This window comes from Haematobia irritans, chromosome 2 (genome assembly GCF_050003625.1).
Source record: "Haematobia irritans isolate KBUSLIRL chromosome 2, ASM5000362v1, whole genome shotgun sequence".
NCBI lineage: Eukaryota > Metazoa > Arthropoda > Insecta > Diptera > Muscidae > Haematobia > Haematobia irritans.
Window position 1 is genome coordinate 89,122,045 of NC_134398.1, and position 20,445 is coordinate 89,142,489.

The 20,445-nt window shown below is 34.5% G+C and overlaps 1 protein-coding gene across 1 annotated transcript; it reads right to left on the reverse strand.

Moving 5' to 3' along the window:
- Window positions 1–18,955: 18,955 nt before the first annotated feature.
- On the reverse strand, window positions 18,956–20,399 carry BckdhB (Branched chain keto acid dehydrogenase E1 subunit beta). Its single transcript, XM_075295552.1, has 3 exons — window positions 19,559–20,399; window positions 19,403–19,495; window positions 18,956–19,324 (listed from the first exon to the last, which is right to left on the reverse strand). The coding sequence occupies exons 1-3, from the start codon at window positions 20,336–20,338 to the stop codon at window positions 19,097–19,099; spliced, it is 1,101 nt and encodes a 366-aa protein (XP_075151667.1). The 5' UTR covers window positions 20,339–20,399; the 3' UTR covers window positions 18,956–19,096.
- Between the last annotated feature and the right edge of the window lie 46 nt (window positions 20,400–20,445).

Below are 20,445 nucleotides of genomic sequence, written 5' to 3' on the forward strand. Positions count from 1 at the left end.
GGTTTTATTTTGAAAAACGCTTACCTATAAAACTTGTATAAATCATAGAATACTAGTTGAAAAGCCCGTCAAACGACGGTCGAAAAAAAAAAACAAATTATTTTTGTTCTCGCACCACAAATTTCATTTTTGGAAAATGTATTTCTGCTTTTTATGTGTGTTTGTTGTTCTTTTTGTGAACATGACTCGCTTTGTTTGGCCAATGCAACAACAACGAAACAGCCAAACACACATGTGTAAATGAAATGGAGCAAAACCTGCGAAAAGAACCTGCCTAATTCAGCGATGGAAGCAATAAAGAGATATTTCCAAACGTGCATATTCTTTTAAAAATTTTGGTCACTTTGCCAGTTACTTAGGGATGGAAAATACAATTTTTAAGAAAGTACAAAAAAGGTATTTTTTGAGGAAAGGTACTTTTTACTAAATTTCAACAAAAATTTCACTGGAAGATTATTGTCAAGAGACTGAAATTTAAAGAAAATAAAATTTTGACAAAGTTTTCTATATAAATAAAATTTTGCAAACATTTTCTATAGAAATAAAATTTTGCAAAAAAAAATCTATAGAAAACAAATTTTGCAAAATTTTTTCTATAGAAATAAAATTTTGCAAAAAATTCCTGTAGAAATAAAATTTTTACAAAATTTTCGATTGAAATAAAATTTTTACAAAATTTTCGATTGAAATAAAATGTTGTCAAAATTTTCTATAAAAATAAAATTTTGCAAAAATTCTATATAGAAATAAAATTTTGACAACATTTTCTACCGAAATAAAAAATCGATAATATAGAATCGCATTCTTTTTTCGACTAAAACATTCTTCAAGTTCAATAAAATCCTGTGTTTGACTATGTCTTTTACAAAATCGAGATTTTCTTCCCACATGAACATGTCTGTTTTGCCATATTTGTAAAAGACTATTAGCAAATAAGGTTGATAAAGACTTTCTCAAAATATTAAAATATTTTGTCAAAGCTATTGTACCATAAATCTGATATCGACTCTACACAAAAGGTACTAAATCATTCGCGGGGGTACTACGGTACTGACCGGGGTGAAAAAGTTTTGGAAAAGTACTATAGTACTGCATTTTCCATCCCTGCAGTTACTACGTGCTCATCCGAACGCTCATTTTCAACAATGAAGAGATTAAAGACGTATCTTAGAAATTCGACTAGCGAGAGTAGACTTAAAGGATTGGCATTAATGTCGGTTTATCGCCGAATAAATGTGCCGACTGAAGAAGTCATTGATTTATTTGCTGCCCAAAAAGCCCGTCGGATCAATTTAATATTATAACAATTAAGGAAAGTCTAAAGTCGGGCGGGGCCGACTATATTATACCCTGCACCACTTTGTAGATCTAAATTTTCGATACCATATCACATCCGTCAACTGTGTTGGGTGCTATATATATAAAAGTTTGTCCCAAATACATACATTTAAATATCACTCGATTTGGACAGAATTTAATGGACTTTTACAAAATCTATAGACTCAAAATTTAAGTTGGCTAATGCACTGCTCCACAGTGTGGAGCAGGGTATAAATATGGGAAACATTTAAATCTGAAGCAATTTTAAGGAAACTTCGCAAAAGTTTATTTATGATTTATCACTCGATATATATGTATTAAAAGTTTAGGAAAATTGGAGTCATTTTTACAACTTTTCGACTAAGCAGTGGCGATTTAACAAGGAAAATGTTGGTATTTTGACCATTTTTGTCGAAATCAGAAAAACATATACATGGGAGCTATATCTAAATCTGAACCGATTTCAATCAAATTTGGCACACATGACTATATATTACTAATTGTACTTCTAGTGCAAAATGTCAACCAAATTGGGCCAAAACTCTGGCTTCTGGAGCTATATAAGTCCATATCGGGCGAAAAACATATGTGGAAGCTATATCTAAATCTGAACCAATTTCAATCAAATTCGACACACATGACTATACTACCAATTGTACTCCTTGTGCAAAATTTCAAGCTAATCGGGATAAAAATCTGGCTTCTGGATCCATATAAGTGCATATCGCGCGAAAGATATATATGGGAGCTATATCTAAATCTGAATCGATTTCAACCAAATTTGGCACTCATAGCTACATTGCTAAATCTACTCCCTGTGCTAAATTTCAACCAAATTGGGCCAAAACTCTGGCTTTTAGGACCTTATTAGTCCATATCGGGCGAAAGATATATATGGGAGCTATATCTAAATCTAAACCGATTTCAATCAAATTTTGCACACTTTACTATACTACTACTTAAACTCCTAGTGCACAATTTCAACCAAATTCGGCCAAAAATCTGGCTTCTGGGGCCATATAAGTCCATATCGGGCGAAAGATATATATGGGAGCTATATCTAAATCTGAACCGATTTCAATCAAATTTTGCACACTTGACTATACGACTAAGTGTTATGTTTGTACAAAATCTGGCTGCTGGGTCCATATTAGTGCATATCGGGCGAAAGATATATATGGGAGCTATATCTAAATCTGAACCGATTTCTTCCAAAATCAATAGGGTTCTATTCTGACCCAAATTAGGAACATGTGCCAAATTTGTAGGCGATTGGACTTAAATTGCGCCCTAGACTTTGATTGTAGTTATATATATATCTGATATAGTTGCTATTTTGAAAATTATATATATATATATATATATATATATATATATATATATATATATATATATATATATATATATATATATATATATATATATATATATATATATATATATATATATATATATATATATATATACATTACTAAATTCCTAGTAACATTCGTGTAAATAATATTTATATAAATCTCGAGATATGAATTTACATATATTTATATATATATATATATATATATATATATATATATATATATATATATATATATATATATATATATATATATATATATATATATATATATATATATATATATATATATATATATATATATATATATATATATATATATATATATATATATATATATATATATATATATATATATATATAGTAATATATAATATATATAGTAATTAGTTAAAACATTATAATTCTTTTTAATCAATAAAAAATGAATGTTATGATGTGAAATTTAAAAAAAGAAAACTAATATGTGTTGAGTAATTTAGAAAAAGGCAGAAAAAATGTATCGGTCACTTAATTTGAAAAAGCGTTACAAATTTGGGGCATTTGCAAATTCTAATCGGCGACGAAGATGGAAAGGATGACAGTTGATGTCATATGGGGAGGGCAGCCATGAGGGACAACTAGATCATGTTCCTCAGGATTCGAACAACATTGGATGAATTTTGAAAGCATTATCTCTGTGTTACCGTTTCCGTTTTTGAATTTCATTTAGATTTTCTTACAGCCGTTATGCTTTGATGGCACATCAAAATGTCAAAATTTTAAATGTCACCCCTTAGAGGAAGAAGAATCCCCCCATCCGACGAGCTAAGCCGCAGCTATTAACACTGTGCCATTACCTCATGAATTGAGCAGGGGGTTGTGACATTCATGCCTGTTCTGGGTCACACCGCATTGTGCACCACACTATACACTTTCTACACACCACACACATTGTTAGTTGTTCTGAGTCACACGTGTGAACACTTTTTTCGGACTTTTAATCGAAAAATGTGACAGCTGATTTTTTCTGCGAGCCATATTATTTGCAGACAGAAATTATAAACAAAACATATTTTGCTGGTATAAACATAAAAAATTAAAAGTGCGTAATTCAAAGCCATAAAATGCCTGCCGGATTTTTGTTAGCAGTGAATAATGTAAGGACAAGAGCAATTTATCAAGAACAAATAAGAAGGCGACAATTGATTTCTACCTTTGTTTTGATTTGTTTTTTCTATCCCTCCTCAATGTTAATCATGAACAAACGATCGCCGTGTCGTTCTCGTTTTTGTTTTTGACAGCGGAGAAGTTTTTATTTTGGTTTTGGTCAAACAGTTTTTAACATCCATAAATTAAAGGAAATTTAATTATAGTGGGCATAATTAACTTTCTGTTAAGGTTCTTCTCATTTGTATTGCTTAAATATTTACAATAATATTGCAAACAAATTTTCTATCGTGGCGGCCTCCATGTGCAGAAAGATATTGGCGGCGTTAGTTTTTTTTTAATTTGCTCAGTGATTTGTGCACCAAGAACACTTTGCAGAATTGAAGATGCCATATTTTTCATGCAATAAATTTGGTAAAATTCACTTTTCTTAGCTCATTGATTTTGTAAAAGTTATAATTTAATTACCTTATATTTTCAAAAAGACCTTTGATTTGTTTAGGAAAGCGGATAGTATTCACAAAAATCAAAGATAATTTTGCTTACAACTTTTTTGTGTTAATTTTTAAAAATTGTGGCAACATTATACTTTCGAACACACTGAAAATCAGCTGATTAAAACAAACCCAAAATTTATACACCAATCAGAGGAAATTTCGGTTCAAATTTTAGATGGATTTTTAAAATCGTGGTTTCTGCCATATATAAGTGACTTTCCCAATAAAATTTGCAAATATTTATAAAATACATATTCAAGTTTCAGAATCTGTTATTTATTTGTTATAAAAACTTCTAACTTGGCATACGATGGCTGTACACTAAGCCTACACAAAAGAAATGTTCGTGTACATTTTTCAGGTCTATAACGGTGTGTAGTGTTGGCCAGAACACCTTTTAAGTGTGACGCCACACGAAAATTGTACATGTGTGTACCAGAACAGACACGATTATACATATCGAAAGAAAGATCAACTATTAATAAATATTGTGATTCGTGTTTAAAACTAATTTAAATATGTGTTAAATATTTCAAACAGGCTGAAAAAGTAACGGCCATGTAATGTGAAGAAATGGCAATTCGAATTTTGGGGTATTTTTAAACATGGCAGTAAAAATACCATGAATGACAAAATATGTCATATGGGGCGGGCGGCCAAGGAAAAGAAGATATAGGTTAAGTCAGATTAAGGCAAAATAAACAGGCAAACCTTTAAGACAAAAATGCCTTAAAAAGCTCTACAATAGCCCAGTTCTGGATATTCAACATCCCAGCCCTGCACCATCTGGTGAAGTGAGGAACACACACATCTATACATGACAGTAGATTCTCTCATAGAGAATACGAAAAACCCCAGGGCTGTATAATCATAATTGCTATTTTAGCCTTTTCGCCACTCCCAGCTCTAGTGTAACAAAACAACCGGTACATTCAAATAAATTTAAATGTGAAACCGATAAAGCGGAAAGAACCACCCCATCCGACGAGCTAAGCCGCAGCCTTGACCACCGTACCGGATCCACTTAGCATTGGACAAGAATTTAGCCGTTACGCCAAATTCAAAATCCTTGCGCAAGAGGTTGTCACACGACTGTTTATATATAAAATATCACATGGATCTTAAAAATAGTTGTTTCTGACTTGAATGATTTTTGTGTAAATATCATATTCTATCACTTCCGTGAAATAGAACAAAGGTTAGATTTGCATTAGAAGAAATAGAATACACTCAGAGAAATGGTTGGTTGCAATTCGATAATTACAATAAGAAAATGATGTCAGTAACTTATTTTTTGTTACAAGAACAATGTTTTGATTATTTTCCCCATTATACATCCAACACGGCCACAAAAAATTTCACGGGATCAAAACGAAATTCCCATAACCATTCAAATGGTTACAGTAACCAATGTCGATAAATTTGGTTTTATGCTGCATAAAATTATTGAGCTAACTACCGGCATAGTGAGACCTACATCATGGGGATCAACAAATGGCTGGTACAACCAAAAGTTGAGTATACTAATAGAATCTTAGTTCAATTATAGGACGGGCGTAAGGTAGTTGTTGCAACAAATAAATATTTATATCAACATCGACATGGTAAATTGTATGACGATACAAAATTTGCAAAACGGGGAACAGAATTTGCTTGATAATAGTCCGCAATACATTGAATAAAGTTTATCCCATAGAAATGAGGTTGCCTTCAGGTAAGTATCGCACCGATTTATAAAAAAGGAATATTACAAAAGTTTCCATAAAAATTGCAGGCTTCATACACCAACAAAGACAAATACTTTTTACGGCAAGCGAGATTTTTTTATTGTATTAAGAATACAGGACGAGTCCATGTCGATCTGTATTTATATCTAGAGGCTTAAGGAAGAAATTTCTGGCAAGTATATATTGAATTAGGTTCTGTAGTTTGACCACATACACTGAAAAAAAAGCATACTCGGTTCCAAAGATTTTGTCTTTACTTTAAAAAATATGGTATTGATTCCGAGCCAAAGAAGCGGAGAATACAAGCAAGGATACTTTTAAGACATAATTCTCTTTTAAATGTGGGTTTTGTGTACTTGCTTCTAGGAAGCAAATTTTAATTTTTCGCTTTCTCAGCTTTTTTTCTTCATATGCTATCAAAGTCCTTTAAAAACGAGTTAACGGCAACTTTATTTTCCAAATTAAGACTCGACTTCCAGCAGAAATTTGCTATGTTTGAAGCAAAAAACTTCTTTAAAATAAAGTTTTGAAAAACATGTCCTATATTTGAACGATTTTTTGCTTTGTAGTCAAGATGCAAAAAGACAACAAATTTAAAGACAATTTCATTAATTTTAAAGAATTTTTCTGAATCATTAAAGTCAACTTGACCTTAGCCCAACAATTTTTTCTTTCATGTTAAGATACCCATTTTTAAGTCAAATCACTTATTTATAAGGACAATACGACTTCATTGAAAAGTTTATCGACAAGGAAAATAACTTTATTTTAGAGAAATGCGTCTTCTATGCTAAGCAACATTTGTATTCGTATTTTAAAGACATGAAATCTTTGACCTCACGACAATATTTTTTTCAGTGTAATTGCAACCTAATAACCATCTGTCATTAGTAAACAAACATTACCTATAAAAAATTGTAAATTGTAATGTAAATTTATCTCACATATATGTAGATCAAAAGCCTTTGTTGTTAGGACCTTTTGTACACTCATAGAAAAAAGTCTGCAAATAACAGCAGTCGTTGTCTGCTGTTATATTTTTGTGCTTCAGAGCCTAATGAACAACAAATTATAAAATTTTTAGGTTATACATTTTTCCCTAAAGCATATTTAAGAACCAAATGTAATTTTTGGTATATTTTAGTACTGTAATATACTTAGAAGCTCATAAATACGATCAGCAAACTCAATTCGACAAATATTCAGATTTTTAATCAATTACTATAGATTTTCATAAAATATTGTTTTAATTATGATAGGATAGCTCCTAAGTTTATATTTTTATTTGTTTCAGCCAAAATAAAACATGATTTAGTGTAGTCGAGCTTAAAAAATAGCAGGAAATGTTTGCTATTTCAGCAAACAGTGACTGCTGTCCCTTTTTCAGCAGACTTTCTGCTGTTTTAGCAGACTTTTCTGCTGTCCCTGCTTACAAATTTCTTTGGGTGTATTTATTTTCGTAGTTTGTTACGATTGTAAATCTTGCAATAAATTAATAAAATCTCAATATAACCTGCCCTTTCATTTGATATTGGAATTTGGTTAGGATAATAATAAAGAAAATCGAGGGCGGTTGCACCAACAAACAAAACAATTAATATGAAATTGCGACAACCAATGCAAAGTTGATCCAACATACTACCATGTAGTTACAATTGCCAAATGTTAGTTGTGCTGACAGATATCATTGATAGTTGATGGAACCACCTGCTTTTGGTTGGCAAATAATTCGGGTCGTTCATTTAGTGTGGCATGGTGTAAGAAAAAGCGTGTTCACGTTATGCGGTGTTCACGTTACCGCGAGTGCACTGTATGTGGTTTAGGGTATAAAAATTGAGAACTACACTGAAAAAAATATTTACGTGATATTAAAGATTATGCAACCTAAATTTTAGGGTGCGCAATTTAAAAAATATTAAGGACAAATTTATTTAAAATAATGACACTTTAATTAAAATAAAGTTACTAATCATTACTTCATTTTTTTTTTTCATTAAATTAATGTCGCATGTCTTTGAACTAAAGAAACTCTTCCTTCAAATAAAGAAACATATTTTTGATTTAAAGAAATCGTCCTTAAAGTAACTGATATATTGAATCTTTAGATTTGAGATAAAAAGCTTCAAATATAGGCTATGACTTATTTTGAAGATTTAGCATTTTTGGTTTAAAGTTTTTTTTCTGGAATTAAGAAAACTTTTACTTTGCGGTATACGCTATAATTTGGATTTTTTGTACGTGAGTAGCTTTATTAATATACCGCGAAAATGAAATGAAAGATCTGAATCCTAATTTTAATTTTATTGATCTTTTATGTTAAAATTGAAAGTCTATGTAATTTATTTTCATTTTCAATCCCAAAAGTTCGACTCTAGAAATAAACAAAAAACAATATGACATAAAAAGACAATACGCAAAGCTAAACCAAGCTTCGTAGTTACTATATTGTACAAAAATTATTGAAGTAATTGCTGCTTAAGGCTTCTATATTTTTTCTCAAAATTAAATCACACCACTGTGCTGCTTGAGGTTCTGTAGAACATGCATAACCCACCCAAAACATTTATAACCCAAGTAACAACATGTTGGTTGGTCGGCTGTACTAAATGTGGAGAAGTAAAAATTGAGTTTTATGTCACAAAGTGGTTATAAATATATGTTATGAATGGACTGTTCGGAACTATCAAGAATAGTTATAGTAAAAGTTTATGTAAAGTCGAAATAAAATTGAAGATAAAGCAGCGAGTATGGTATGGTATAAAACTAACAAGTAAGAAAAGTCTAGTCAGGCGGGGCCGACTATATTATACCCTTCACCCCTATGTAGGCCAACATTTGTGTTACCACCTCAACTACTTCACATTTGCTGGAGGCTATTTAAATGAGACATTTTTTTACTTCTACAAAATCTCTACACGGATGAAAAAGACTGTTTTTCATATGTTTGGCTATAAACATTATATGTTTGGAACACAAATTTTTAAACACAATATTTTTGAGTGCAAGCATATACTGTTCATAAACTAGCATAACATGTTTGGGACATATATGTTAATATGTTAGAACATATTATGTTTGGGACATAAAATGTTTGTAAATATAATATGCTTGGATGCAAACATATATTAATTTAGAAATAGCCTATAAACATATATGTGTTTCGTAGCTTGGAGCGCTATTTAACAGGGAGCGATATTGAATTAAGTTGGTGGTTGTTGCTTGTTATTACAAAATTAACATTTTATTTTTCCTTGGGCAATTGATCAGCTACTTCTTTGATCCTTACAAACTGTGTGGTCCGCTGTTCGAATCCCCGTCCGGCAAAAGGTAAAATTAAAATAAAAAAAATCATAAAATTGAATAATTTCTTCTACAATGTTTGTATTACAGAAAAAGGTGCTAAGAACTAAAAAATCTCGTGGAAGTGAGAAAGATGTCGGGGAATATACAATTGGGCAGAAACAAAATTTTGAGCATTCAGGTCGAAAACCTATGTTGTTAGCACCTATATTACCTCTTTATTTTCATAATTCATTATGATTGTAAATATATAAATAAATAAATAAAATTTTGAGCACAATATTGTTTGGGAGAATTTTTTTAAGCATATAATATTTTTGGGTGCAAAATGCTTCCAAACATATTATATGGTCACATAATAACATATTGTTTTTTGGAAGACAACATTATTGAATTTGGATGCAAAAATACAAAATGTTTGGAACTTAGACTACCCAAACATATATTGTTTAGACCAATATGCTTTCAAACATATTATATATTGGTAGAGATCAAACATATAAATGTTTGGGCAATACCCAAAAATGTATATGCTTGAAGCAAAATATGTTTGGGAGTATATGTTACAGAAGCGATTTTTTGTAAGGGTGTAGAATTAAGATTTAAGATCTAACGCTATCCAGTTAATTGGAGGAAACTTCCATTGAAACTGGGTCTAAAATATGTAATAGTTTTCCATATTTCCCCAACTCTGGTGTACGTATATATGGGAGCTATATATAATCTGAACCGATTTTACCTAAATTTGACATGTATAGTTAGAATAAGAATTCTGCTATCTATGCGAAATTTCACGTAAATGGGAGTATAACTTTGGCCCCCTGGTCATATGAGTGCAAATCGGACGGAAGATATATATGGGAGCCATATCTAAATCTGAACCGATTTCAACCAAATTTGGCACAATTACCGATACTACTAAATGTACTCCTTGTGCGAAATTTGAAGCAAATCACGGCAAAACCCTGGATTTTGAGGCCATATAAGTTCAAATCGGACGAGAGATATATATGGGAGCTATATCTAAATCTGAACCGATTTTGACCATATTTGGCAAATACAATAGTATCGTTAAAAGTACCGCTTGTGCAAAATTTGAAGTAAGCCAGGGCAAAACTTTGGCTTTTGAGACCATATAAGTCCAAATCGGGTGAAAGATATATATGTGAGCTATATCTAAATCTGAACCGATTTTAACAAAATTTGACACACTTAACAATACTATTAGAAGTACCCCTTGTGCAAAATTTGAAGCAAATCACGGCAAAACTCAGGCTTTTGTGACCATATAAGTTCAAATCTGACGAATGATATATATGGGAGCTATATCTAAATTTGAACCGATTTCAATCAAATTTACCAAGCATTAGTAGAATGTCAAATCTACCCTCTGTGCAAAATTTCACGAGGATCGGTAGAAAACTTTGGCCTCTGTGGACATATGAGTCTAAATCGGATGAAAGATATATATGGGAGCTATATCTAATTCTGAACCGATTTGGCTGATATTTTGCAAGATTTTCGAAACTCATAAAATATTTGGATGTACGGTATTTCAAGAAAATCGGTTGATAAACACGCTAACTATGACCAAATCGGGGATAAATATATATGGCAGCTATATCTAAATCTGAACCGATTTTTTCCAAAACTAATAGCGATTGTCTCTGTCCCAAGAAACGGCCCTATGCCAAATTTGAGGACGATAGGACTTAAATTGCGAGCTGTACTTTGTGCACAAAATTACATATACAGACAGACGGACGGACAGACAGACGGACATCGCTAAATCGACTCAGAATTTAATTCTAAGCCGATCGGTATACTAAAAGATAGGTCTATGACCACTATTTCGTGGCGTTACATACAAATGCACAAACTTAGTATACCCTGTACCACAGTAGTGGTGAAGGGTATAAAAATGGCGACGACGCAGAGATCAATGGCCCAAGGATAAACGTGAAGGATAACAATTAGTTGATGTGGAAAAACGTATTAATTATTTGCGTTTAAAATGCTGTTTGTTTGTAATCCAATTTTGAATTGAAAATTCGAAATAAATAGTCAATTTGACGCGGGAAATGATTTAGATACCTACACAAGGACAACAACAACATCCAGCCTAAACTATTGGAAAGACGCTGACATTATGTGTCATTTTTTAATTGATTCAATTAATTTTGAATTGATTAAATTGTTGATTGCAAAACTCAATCATTTTTCAATTACAGTAGAATTCATTTATAGCGACCTCGGTTATAACGATCATCCGTTTATAACGACGGATTTTCAAAGCAAGTTTGGTTATTAATAGTTTGTACATGCGCAAGCATTCGCGCAATCATTCAACCGTCGAACGGAACGGACGGGTTTTTTTAATAGCGGATAAAATCATAGTAATAAGTACCAACTACGAATTTCAAGTGTGGTGGGATATTAGGCCACCATGCAGAGAAATTCAAAGACATCCACTGGGTTGCTAACTTCAGGGCCCAGTGGACGGGTATCGACTGGAGTTATAAATTTGGGCAATGACCAAGAGTTAGGCCCAATTAGTCGACATGTAGACGGGTCGACAGGTGGCGACACTTTGACAAGTCGAACCTTTTCAAAGGTAACGGCATCAAAAGGAGGTAATCCCTCACGAAAGAGATTCAAGGAACGCAGAAATGATTTGTTTATCCTAAAGAAATTAGGATCAGTCGACCCAAGCACGTTGTCGGCTACACAAAGCGATTCTTTAAAATGGGCTCAAGGAATTCTTGAGGCTGGAAAAAGGGAACGATCACCGGATGAGCTGCCATCCTCCAAAAGGGATCAACGATCGTTTGCCTCAGTTGCTAAAGACAGCCTTGTGATGGCTATCATTAATAAAGGAGCATTGGACGGTATGGTTCCAAAGCAAAAATGGGGGGAAATTGAGAATGCTTTGTCTGTCGTCTACTCACAGGTGCTGGAAAAGTTTGCCGGCCCAGATCCTCGACACCAAGAGGCTGGTTGGTATTAAGGACGATTTAATAAGATTTAAGCTTGAGGACCACAGGTCTATAGAAAGTTTTAAAGCTGCTCTGATACTAATTGGTGAAGTTTGGGAAGGATCTGCTCTAGACCCTGCCAACATTTTTTGAATTTGGGGGCGCTTCTGAGAATCCCCACTACGTCGAAAACAGTCGTATACGATATCCAAAACTCCTCGGAAAAGCGCCGTCGCTATTGAGAAGTTGTACCACGCCAAGTTACTACAAAAAAGTATCGCATGAGTGCAATTATTAGGTGCCTTTTTTAATAAATTTAGAACGACGCCAATAAGAGCCCCTTCAAACAATCAGAAAAAGAGAATTTTAAGATGTTTTTTTAAGTTGTAAAAGAATCATTGTGGTCAAGTAAAACCCGATTGTTTAGATGATTATTAATTTTATTAAACATTTATATATTCTCATAAATATAACATTTATACGACTATCACATCACATTTAACATATTTTTATGCATTAATAAAAGATTGATGTTGAGTTTTAAGTTGCAAGTTACATGTTGTAGCGTCTATCAGCCAGTGCTTTTATTTCCAATTGAGGCAGCGTGTCTGGAAAAATATTTGAAAAACTATCACTTTATTCCATTTGGAAAGTCAAAAATTGTTCACCAATATACCTTTCACAATTTTAAGCGAAATAACTATGTTTTTAGCACTTCATTATCATTTTTATTTAAATAAAATATAAGAAGCTAGTTGTGCTTGGTGTTTCACAAAATATAAAATGGCTCTTGTAACAATAGTGATGGCAAAATACTTCCATGTACATTTTGTACTTTTTGATATATTTACCCCATCACAGTTGGCGATAGTTGCAGTGTCACTTACGAGTCTGTGATAGCGATGAGGATGAAATGGAACGTTGAAATGCTGGCAGGGGAGTTAATCGAGAAGAAAGACATACCGGCTAGACCTATAGCACATTCGTGGATACCTGCAAACCCTCCTGACCCTGAGTCTATTTTAAATAGACTGAAACAATGCAATCCAGATCTTCCAACAGCTGATTGGAAGGTTGGCCGTTTGGATGAAGTGGATGGACCAAGACGGCATGCAGTGTTTATATTGAACACTCAGTCTTTGCCACATCTAGCAAAGTCTCAGGGCCGTGTATGTTATGGCTTTCATTATATACAAATGAAGGTATATAAAAACGATCAGCTAAAGGATTCGGAAATCGACAAGCCTCTGTCTGAATCAGAAATAAGCGGATCCTCTTGCGAAGTCGAGGGAGATACCAAAGATGCAGACTTGGATAGACACCGTATGCAAGAGCAGGTTTCTACTACCTCAAAACTCACCAAACTTGAACCTATGGTTATTGCGAGAGTCACCGAGATCTCTGAAGAGGACATTCTTGATGACTCGATTGAAACGGATGATGTGACGGTTGTTGAAAATCTCGATGGTCCTACGGATCCTCCAGATAAATCTTCACCATTGTAAGGCTGCATGTGCTGCCTTAAAAGTTCTCCTCCGGGGTTCAAACTATTGCAGTATACTGGTAGTGATGTAAATCGAGCCTGTATAATTGCTAAAAACGAGCTCAACTTGTTTCTGCTTCCTTCAATGTGCAATACAGACACTGTTGTTGCCAGTTTAGAAATAGCCAAATGCAAATATTGGGTATCTTCGACTACATGGGACATGATAGGGAGATGCCTCCATGTGCCGTTAACACCTTAGTTGAGGAGTCATTGAAAACAAAGACAAAACTCATTATGGGATGCGATGCAAGTGCACATCATAGTATATGGGGAAGTGGTGACATTAATACAAGAGGAGAGTCACTCCTAGAGTTTATTTTGCGTACTAATTTGGTAGTTTGCAATAAAGGAGATGCCCCAACCTTTGTTAATAAAAACAGGCAAGAGGTTTTGGACGTCACCTTGGCCTCGCAAGAACTGAATGAACTGATATCTGATTGGCAGGTTTTAAGTGAACATAGCTTCTCAGATCATCGCTACATCAGTTTCAAATTTGATGTTCATAACACCAAGACCATATTTCCGCCAAATGTTAGGAAAGCTGACTGGAATAGGTATAGGGAATCGTTCAATATGATGATACCGGAAATACCAGAGACAAATATGAGCACTGTGCAAATTATCGAACACGAAGTGGAGAGGATTACTAAGGCCTTCAATATTTCACTGAAAGTTGCATGCCCTAGAGGGAAGTCAAGGGGGAAGAATCGACCACCATGGTGGTCTACGGAGTTAGGTAATATGAGGAAATCGTGCAGGAAGCTCTTTAACAAAGCAAAGTCCACCAGAGCTCCTGTGGATTGGGACGCTTACAAGAAGAATCTGAGAGGATACAAGAGAGAATTGAGAAAGGCTCAGCATAACTCTTGGAATGATTACTGGAGCAGCATTGAGAATACGTCCGAGGCTTCCAGACTACGGAAGGTGCTAGCATCCTCGAGCTCCGCTCCAGGTTTCATTAAACCATCGGAGGGCAATTGGACAACGTCCAGTAAGGAGACGCTGTAGGTACTATTGGACACACATTTTCCCGGAAATCAGACGGTTGAACCATGTACTGGCCGTGCCACAGTGGCTCAGCGGTCGTTTCCTTTCGAGGAAATTGTATCGGAATCTAGAATAAAATGGGCGTTAAATAGCTTTGGATCATTCAAATCCCCCGGACCTGATGGAATTACTCCGGCGGAGTTACAAGCGGGGATGACAGAATTATCCCCTGGTTGTCGGCGATATATATAGGATGTATCAACTTAGCATATATTCCAGGAAAGTGGAGGGAATCAAAAGTCGTTTTCATACCTAAAGCGGGAAAAGCCTCTCACTCGAATGCGAAGGATTTCCGACCAATCAGCTTATCGTCATTCCTACTTAAGACTCTCGAAGGGCAGGTCTACTGATACCGCATTACATGAACTGATCAGCTTTATTGAAAGCTCACTATCTGTCAAAGAATACACAATCGTGGCGTTTCTAGACATCGAAGGGGCGTTCAATAATGTCCATCCGAGCTCGATATTAAATGGACTGACAACTCTGAATGTTGATCCAGGTATACTTAGGCTGTTAGACGAACTTCTAAGGAAGAGACGTATTTCAGCCACACTAGGGCAAGCAAACATACAAAGGTATGTGAACAGAGGCACTCCTCAAGGAGGAGTTTTATCACCTCTTCTTTGGAATGTTGCTATAAACGACCTTCTGGTTTCCCTAGAAAAAGAAAGGATACAAGTGGTGGCATACGCAGATGATGTGGCGCTAGCAGTCAGGGGAAAATTCCCATCAACAGTTAGAGATATTATACAGAGAGCCCTCCGGATGACTGAGAAATGGTCGAAAGATAATGGTCTTGGGGTAAATCCTGCAAAGACAGAACTAGTCATGTACTGCAAAGATCGCAAAACTACTACGGTTAGGCCCATTTCCTTAGGGGGTATTGAAATTCCCTTTAGTGAGTGTGCAAAATACCTTGGCGTTATTTTGGACAGGAAGCTGAACTTTAAGCTTAATATTGAAAAAAGGCCGAGGAAAGCAACGGTAGCTTTATACTCGTGCAAAAAGGCAATAGGGAAAAAGTGGGGACTAAAACCAAAAATTGTGCATTGGCTATACACGGCAGTGGTTAGACCTATAATGCTATATGGTGTTGTAGTCTGGTGGCCGGCACTTCACCAGCCAACAAGTTTAGACAAAGTTCAGCGTATGGCGTGTTTGTGTATCTCAGGTGCATTCAGCAAGACAGGAACAAATTCCCTTAATGTCATGCTGCATCTATTGCCTTTAGACATTTTGGCCAAACTGTCAGCTGCAACAACGGCTGTGCGGTTGCGCGAGCTATCGCTGTGGTCGGAAAAAAGTTACAGTCACAGTTCGGTCCTCAAAATAATGGCAGACTTTTCGACAAAAAGTTTTAGACTCTAATTCCCAACAGTGAGGCGTGGTGTACACGGACCCCGGGGAATAAAAGATATATAGATTTCTACACTGAAATCTATCCAAATTGGAGGGCCAAGTGGGTTTCGGAGTATATTCTAAAGATGTGGAACTTCGAATAGCGAAAAGATTACCTGATCACTGTAGTGTTTTTCAGGCTGAAATATTAGCAATAAGAGAAGTTGTGAATTGGCTGAGAAGTTATGCTCCAAGCAATATTGGCATTAATATATACTCAGACAGTCAACCTGCAATAAAATCCTTGGACTCTGTGTTCCTCAACTCGAAAACGGCCATCGACTGCCGCAAATCTCTCAATGAGATGGCTGAGCAGCACAATATTCACCTAATATGGGTGCCTGGCCATAGGAACATACCGGGGAACTGCGAAGCAGATGAGCTAGCAAGGCTAGGAACTACCTTACATATTCCAGGGGAACTAGAATCTGTTGGTATGCCTCTGGCTACCTGCAAGCTCTTACTGCGTGAGAAGGCTGTCATGATGGCAAATGTTCGATGGGAGAATTGCAAGGGTTGTAACGACATCAAGCAAATAAGGCCCCATTTAAACTTAAACCGCACACTAGATATGCTAGTGTTCTCGAGACGCCAGATATCACTCCTGATATCTGCTATAACGGGTCGCTGCCTGATAGGCGATTTGGAATGCTTTGGAATGGACATTCGCTTATAACGTTCTGTGTACTAATTTTTATTTTTTTCATTCCATTTTTTGTCACCAGCCAATACTAAATAAAGAAACATATACTGCGGGGAATCACAGAATCCCAAACAGAGGTGCAAATGACTAAGAAGAAATATTCAAACCAGTTTGAGTCGTAAAAGCTGATGGACGCATAAACATTCACTTTTTAATTACCAGCAGTGTTATAGAAATTTGTTATTTACATAAAAATCTGTAATCCAGCTCAACCAAACGCAGGTAAGGTTGCGTGCTGCACTTTTACTTGGATAAATACTGATATATCAGAGAGGGGGTTCTGATATACCAGAGAGTTTATATAGTTCCGTTGAAATTATTGAAAGTAAATTATTAAAAGAAATTCTCGTAAGTAGAAAACAAACCACAATTCTAAACTATTTCCAATCTCAATAAATATGAAAATACATGATAAAAAACTTAACAATATTGTGTACAATTATTTGGATACAACGACGTTCGGTTATAACGACGTATAATTTCGGTCCCTTGGCGGTCGCTATAACCGAATTCTACTGTACTTTCTTATCTGTCCTTGTGTTTTTAGTTTGATTAAAAAATTGATTGTTTGAAATACATTTTTATTTTAAAATTTTAAAAAATTTTCATCACTTTTTTAACTGACGTAGTCTGTCGAGTTTGATTAAAAAGTTAATTGTATCAATTAATTTTTTAATTAAAAATGTTCATTGATTGGCATAATTAAATGCTTCTGTCTTGATTAAAAAGTTAATTGTGTCAATTAATTTATTAGTTGAACATTTTTTAAACTTCAATAAAATTTTTAATTGGAAATAATTTGGAGATATTTTTTCTGTGTATGATGTAAATGCGATAACCATAACTACTATATATACAGATTTTTGTCAATTTTGGATAAATAACGCGTTTTATATCAAGAGATTTGTGATCGTTGTCAGCTCAGGACTCCTTGATATAAAAAATAGAGTGCATAGGGAGCCACCGTGGTGCAATGGTTAGCATGCCCGCCTTGCAAACAGAGGGTCGTGGGTTCAAACCCAGTTTCGACCAAACACCAAAAAGTTTTCAGCGGTGGATTATCCCACCTCAGCAATGGTAATGTCGTTTGGTCTAAGAATTCATTCAAATTTTAGAAATGTTCTTACTTTTTTCTTGATACATATTGTATACGTTCGAATCCTAATCAAAAATAAAAAATTAAGTGATTTGCCTTACCTACAATTTTCATTCGTTGTCTAACAAAATCAACTTTCCTTTGTTAGGAACGCGAAAGAAAGCTCTCGTATGAGATAGGATAACAGGGCATTATTATATTATATAAAACATATCGATGTCTCCATACCAAAAGTATAGTCTAAAAAGTAAATTTTATAGGAAAAAAGTTCAAAGTTTTTTTTTAATTTCTCAAAAACCGTATAAGATATAAATTCACTTTTTTCGGGTTTGAAATCATTTTTATTGTAGATTTAGTATTTAGTTTTTTAGTATGTAGTAGTAATAATAGAACATTGCTAAAAATGACTTAGACCACTTTAGACTGAACAAAGCTTTTTGCCCTTTTTGGATTGGAAATTTCAAAAATTTGGTCACAGTCTACGTACAATATTAACCATAACTTTTGATAGAAGTGCCCAATAAATTCGAACTTTTGACAGAATGCAAATTACTTCAATCCGAATAAAAAAGGAACTCCATCAAAAAACGCTAAGTCGACTTAGCGTACTCTGGAATGAGGACATCGATATTATTATTAAATTCTAATAAATTATAAAGCAAACTTTCTAATTGTAAATATTCGAAACTATTTATAAGATTTCAAATTGCTCTTATTTTCTTCGTTTATATAGACTATAAATATACATTTCATAAGCCGTGCTTCTTGGAAAGCTTTTTTTTTTTTTTTGAACCGTCCATCTATCATTACGTCTAACTATAGCCGAAAACCAAAGTTCAATTTCGCGTTTTCACTATACATAAAATTTTTATTCGTAGACTATGCTACAAAACAATTTTGATCTAATTTTAAACAAAAAATGTAAATAAATGCATCTGTTTCATTAATTTAATATCTAGATTGCTTTCACCAAAGGATTTTCTAGTAATTTATCAAGTCTTTGATTGCCGTCATGCATCTAAATTTGTTGGGCAAGTAAAATGGCTCAAACACATGAGGAAATGGTGTATCCCAACCAGTTACCCGTTTTACAGGAGCTTCTAAGTGGAGAAAACATTTTTCTTGTATATACGCAGCTATTTCGGAACCAAATCCTTGAGTAAGTGGAGCTTCGTGTGACACAATAACACGACCTGTTTTTTTGACAGACTGAAATTTGAAATAAGAACAGTATTATTAAAATCGTTAATTATTAAAATCAATTATAAAATCGTAAGGAAATATTACTTTTGAAACTGTTTCCCTGTCCCATGGCAAAATAGAAACCAAGTCGATAACTTCACAATCAATATTCAATTGCGACTTGGCCATTTCCGCAACCTGTAAATCAAAACAATGATCTTATCAGAGCTCCTATTTTGTGTAGAATGTGGAATACTATACTTCTAACAAAACGTGCACTTGCGTTCCCCACCCGATCAATGTTACGTCTTTGCCTTTGCGTAGTATATCTGCTTTGCCAATCTCTGAAAAGTAGACCCCATTTGGTACTTCTTCAACAGCTGCGCGATACAATGTTTTTGGCTCGAAAACTATGCAAGGATTCTTGTCTTTTATGCAAGACAGTAAAAGTCCTTTCGCTTTAATTGGTCCCCGTGGCACTACCACTTTTAAGCCGGGCGTATGAGCGAAATATGCTTCGGGGCTTTGACTGTGGTATAAAGCTCCATGACCCACAGCACCACAAGGAACGCGGAATGTTAGGGACCCGCAATCAAAAATTCCTCCGCTTCTGTAGCGATATTTTGCGGCTTCATTAACAATTTGATCAAAAGCAGGAAATATATAATCAGCAAACTGTATTTCTGCTATTGCTGTAGAGCCAGTATTAGCTACCCCGATGGCAAATCCGGCAATACCTTGTTCACATAGTGGAGTGTTGAATACACGATCCTTTCCATATTTATCACGAAGATTAATTGAACAACGAAAAACGCCTCCAAATCCCACATCTTCACCAAACAGCAAAGCGCTGTCATCCTGTTCTAAAGCCTTATCCATGGCATTGTTAATTGCTTGAAACATATTCATCTTCTGCGCACCATCCGCCATTGCATCTGCTGGTACATCTTTATCGGGATAATATGTAAAGTGAGAACGAGTAGACGAAATCGGTTTACTTCGTCTTAACACGTTTAACAGTAACATGGAATATTTATTCATACTTTGCTCTTTTTCCTAAACGGATCCCTAACTGATCGTATTGGTAGTTATGTAACAAACTAAAAGGTTGCCATGTCTAAGTAATTTGATATCCAGCTGTGTAGAAA

Coding starts and splice junctions, on each gene's coding strand:
- BckdhB (XM_075295552.1), bottom strand. CDS start 20,338: ATGAATAAATATTCCATGTTACTGTTAAACGTGTTAAGACGAAGTAAA. Junction 19,496..19,558: donor AAGTGCACGTTTTGTTAGAA/GTATAGTATTCC, acceptor TTTGATTTACAG/GTTGCGGAAATGGCCAAGTC. Junction 19,325..19,402: donor ACAGGGAAACAGTTTCAAAA/GTAATATTTCCT, acceptor TTCAAATTTCAG/TCTGTCAAAAAAACAGGTCG.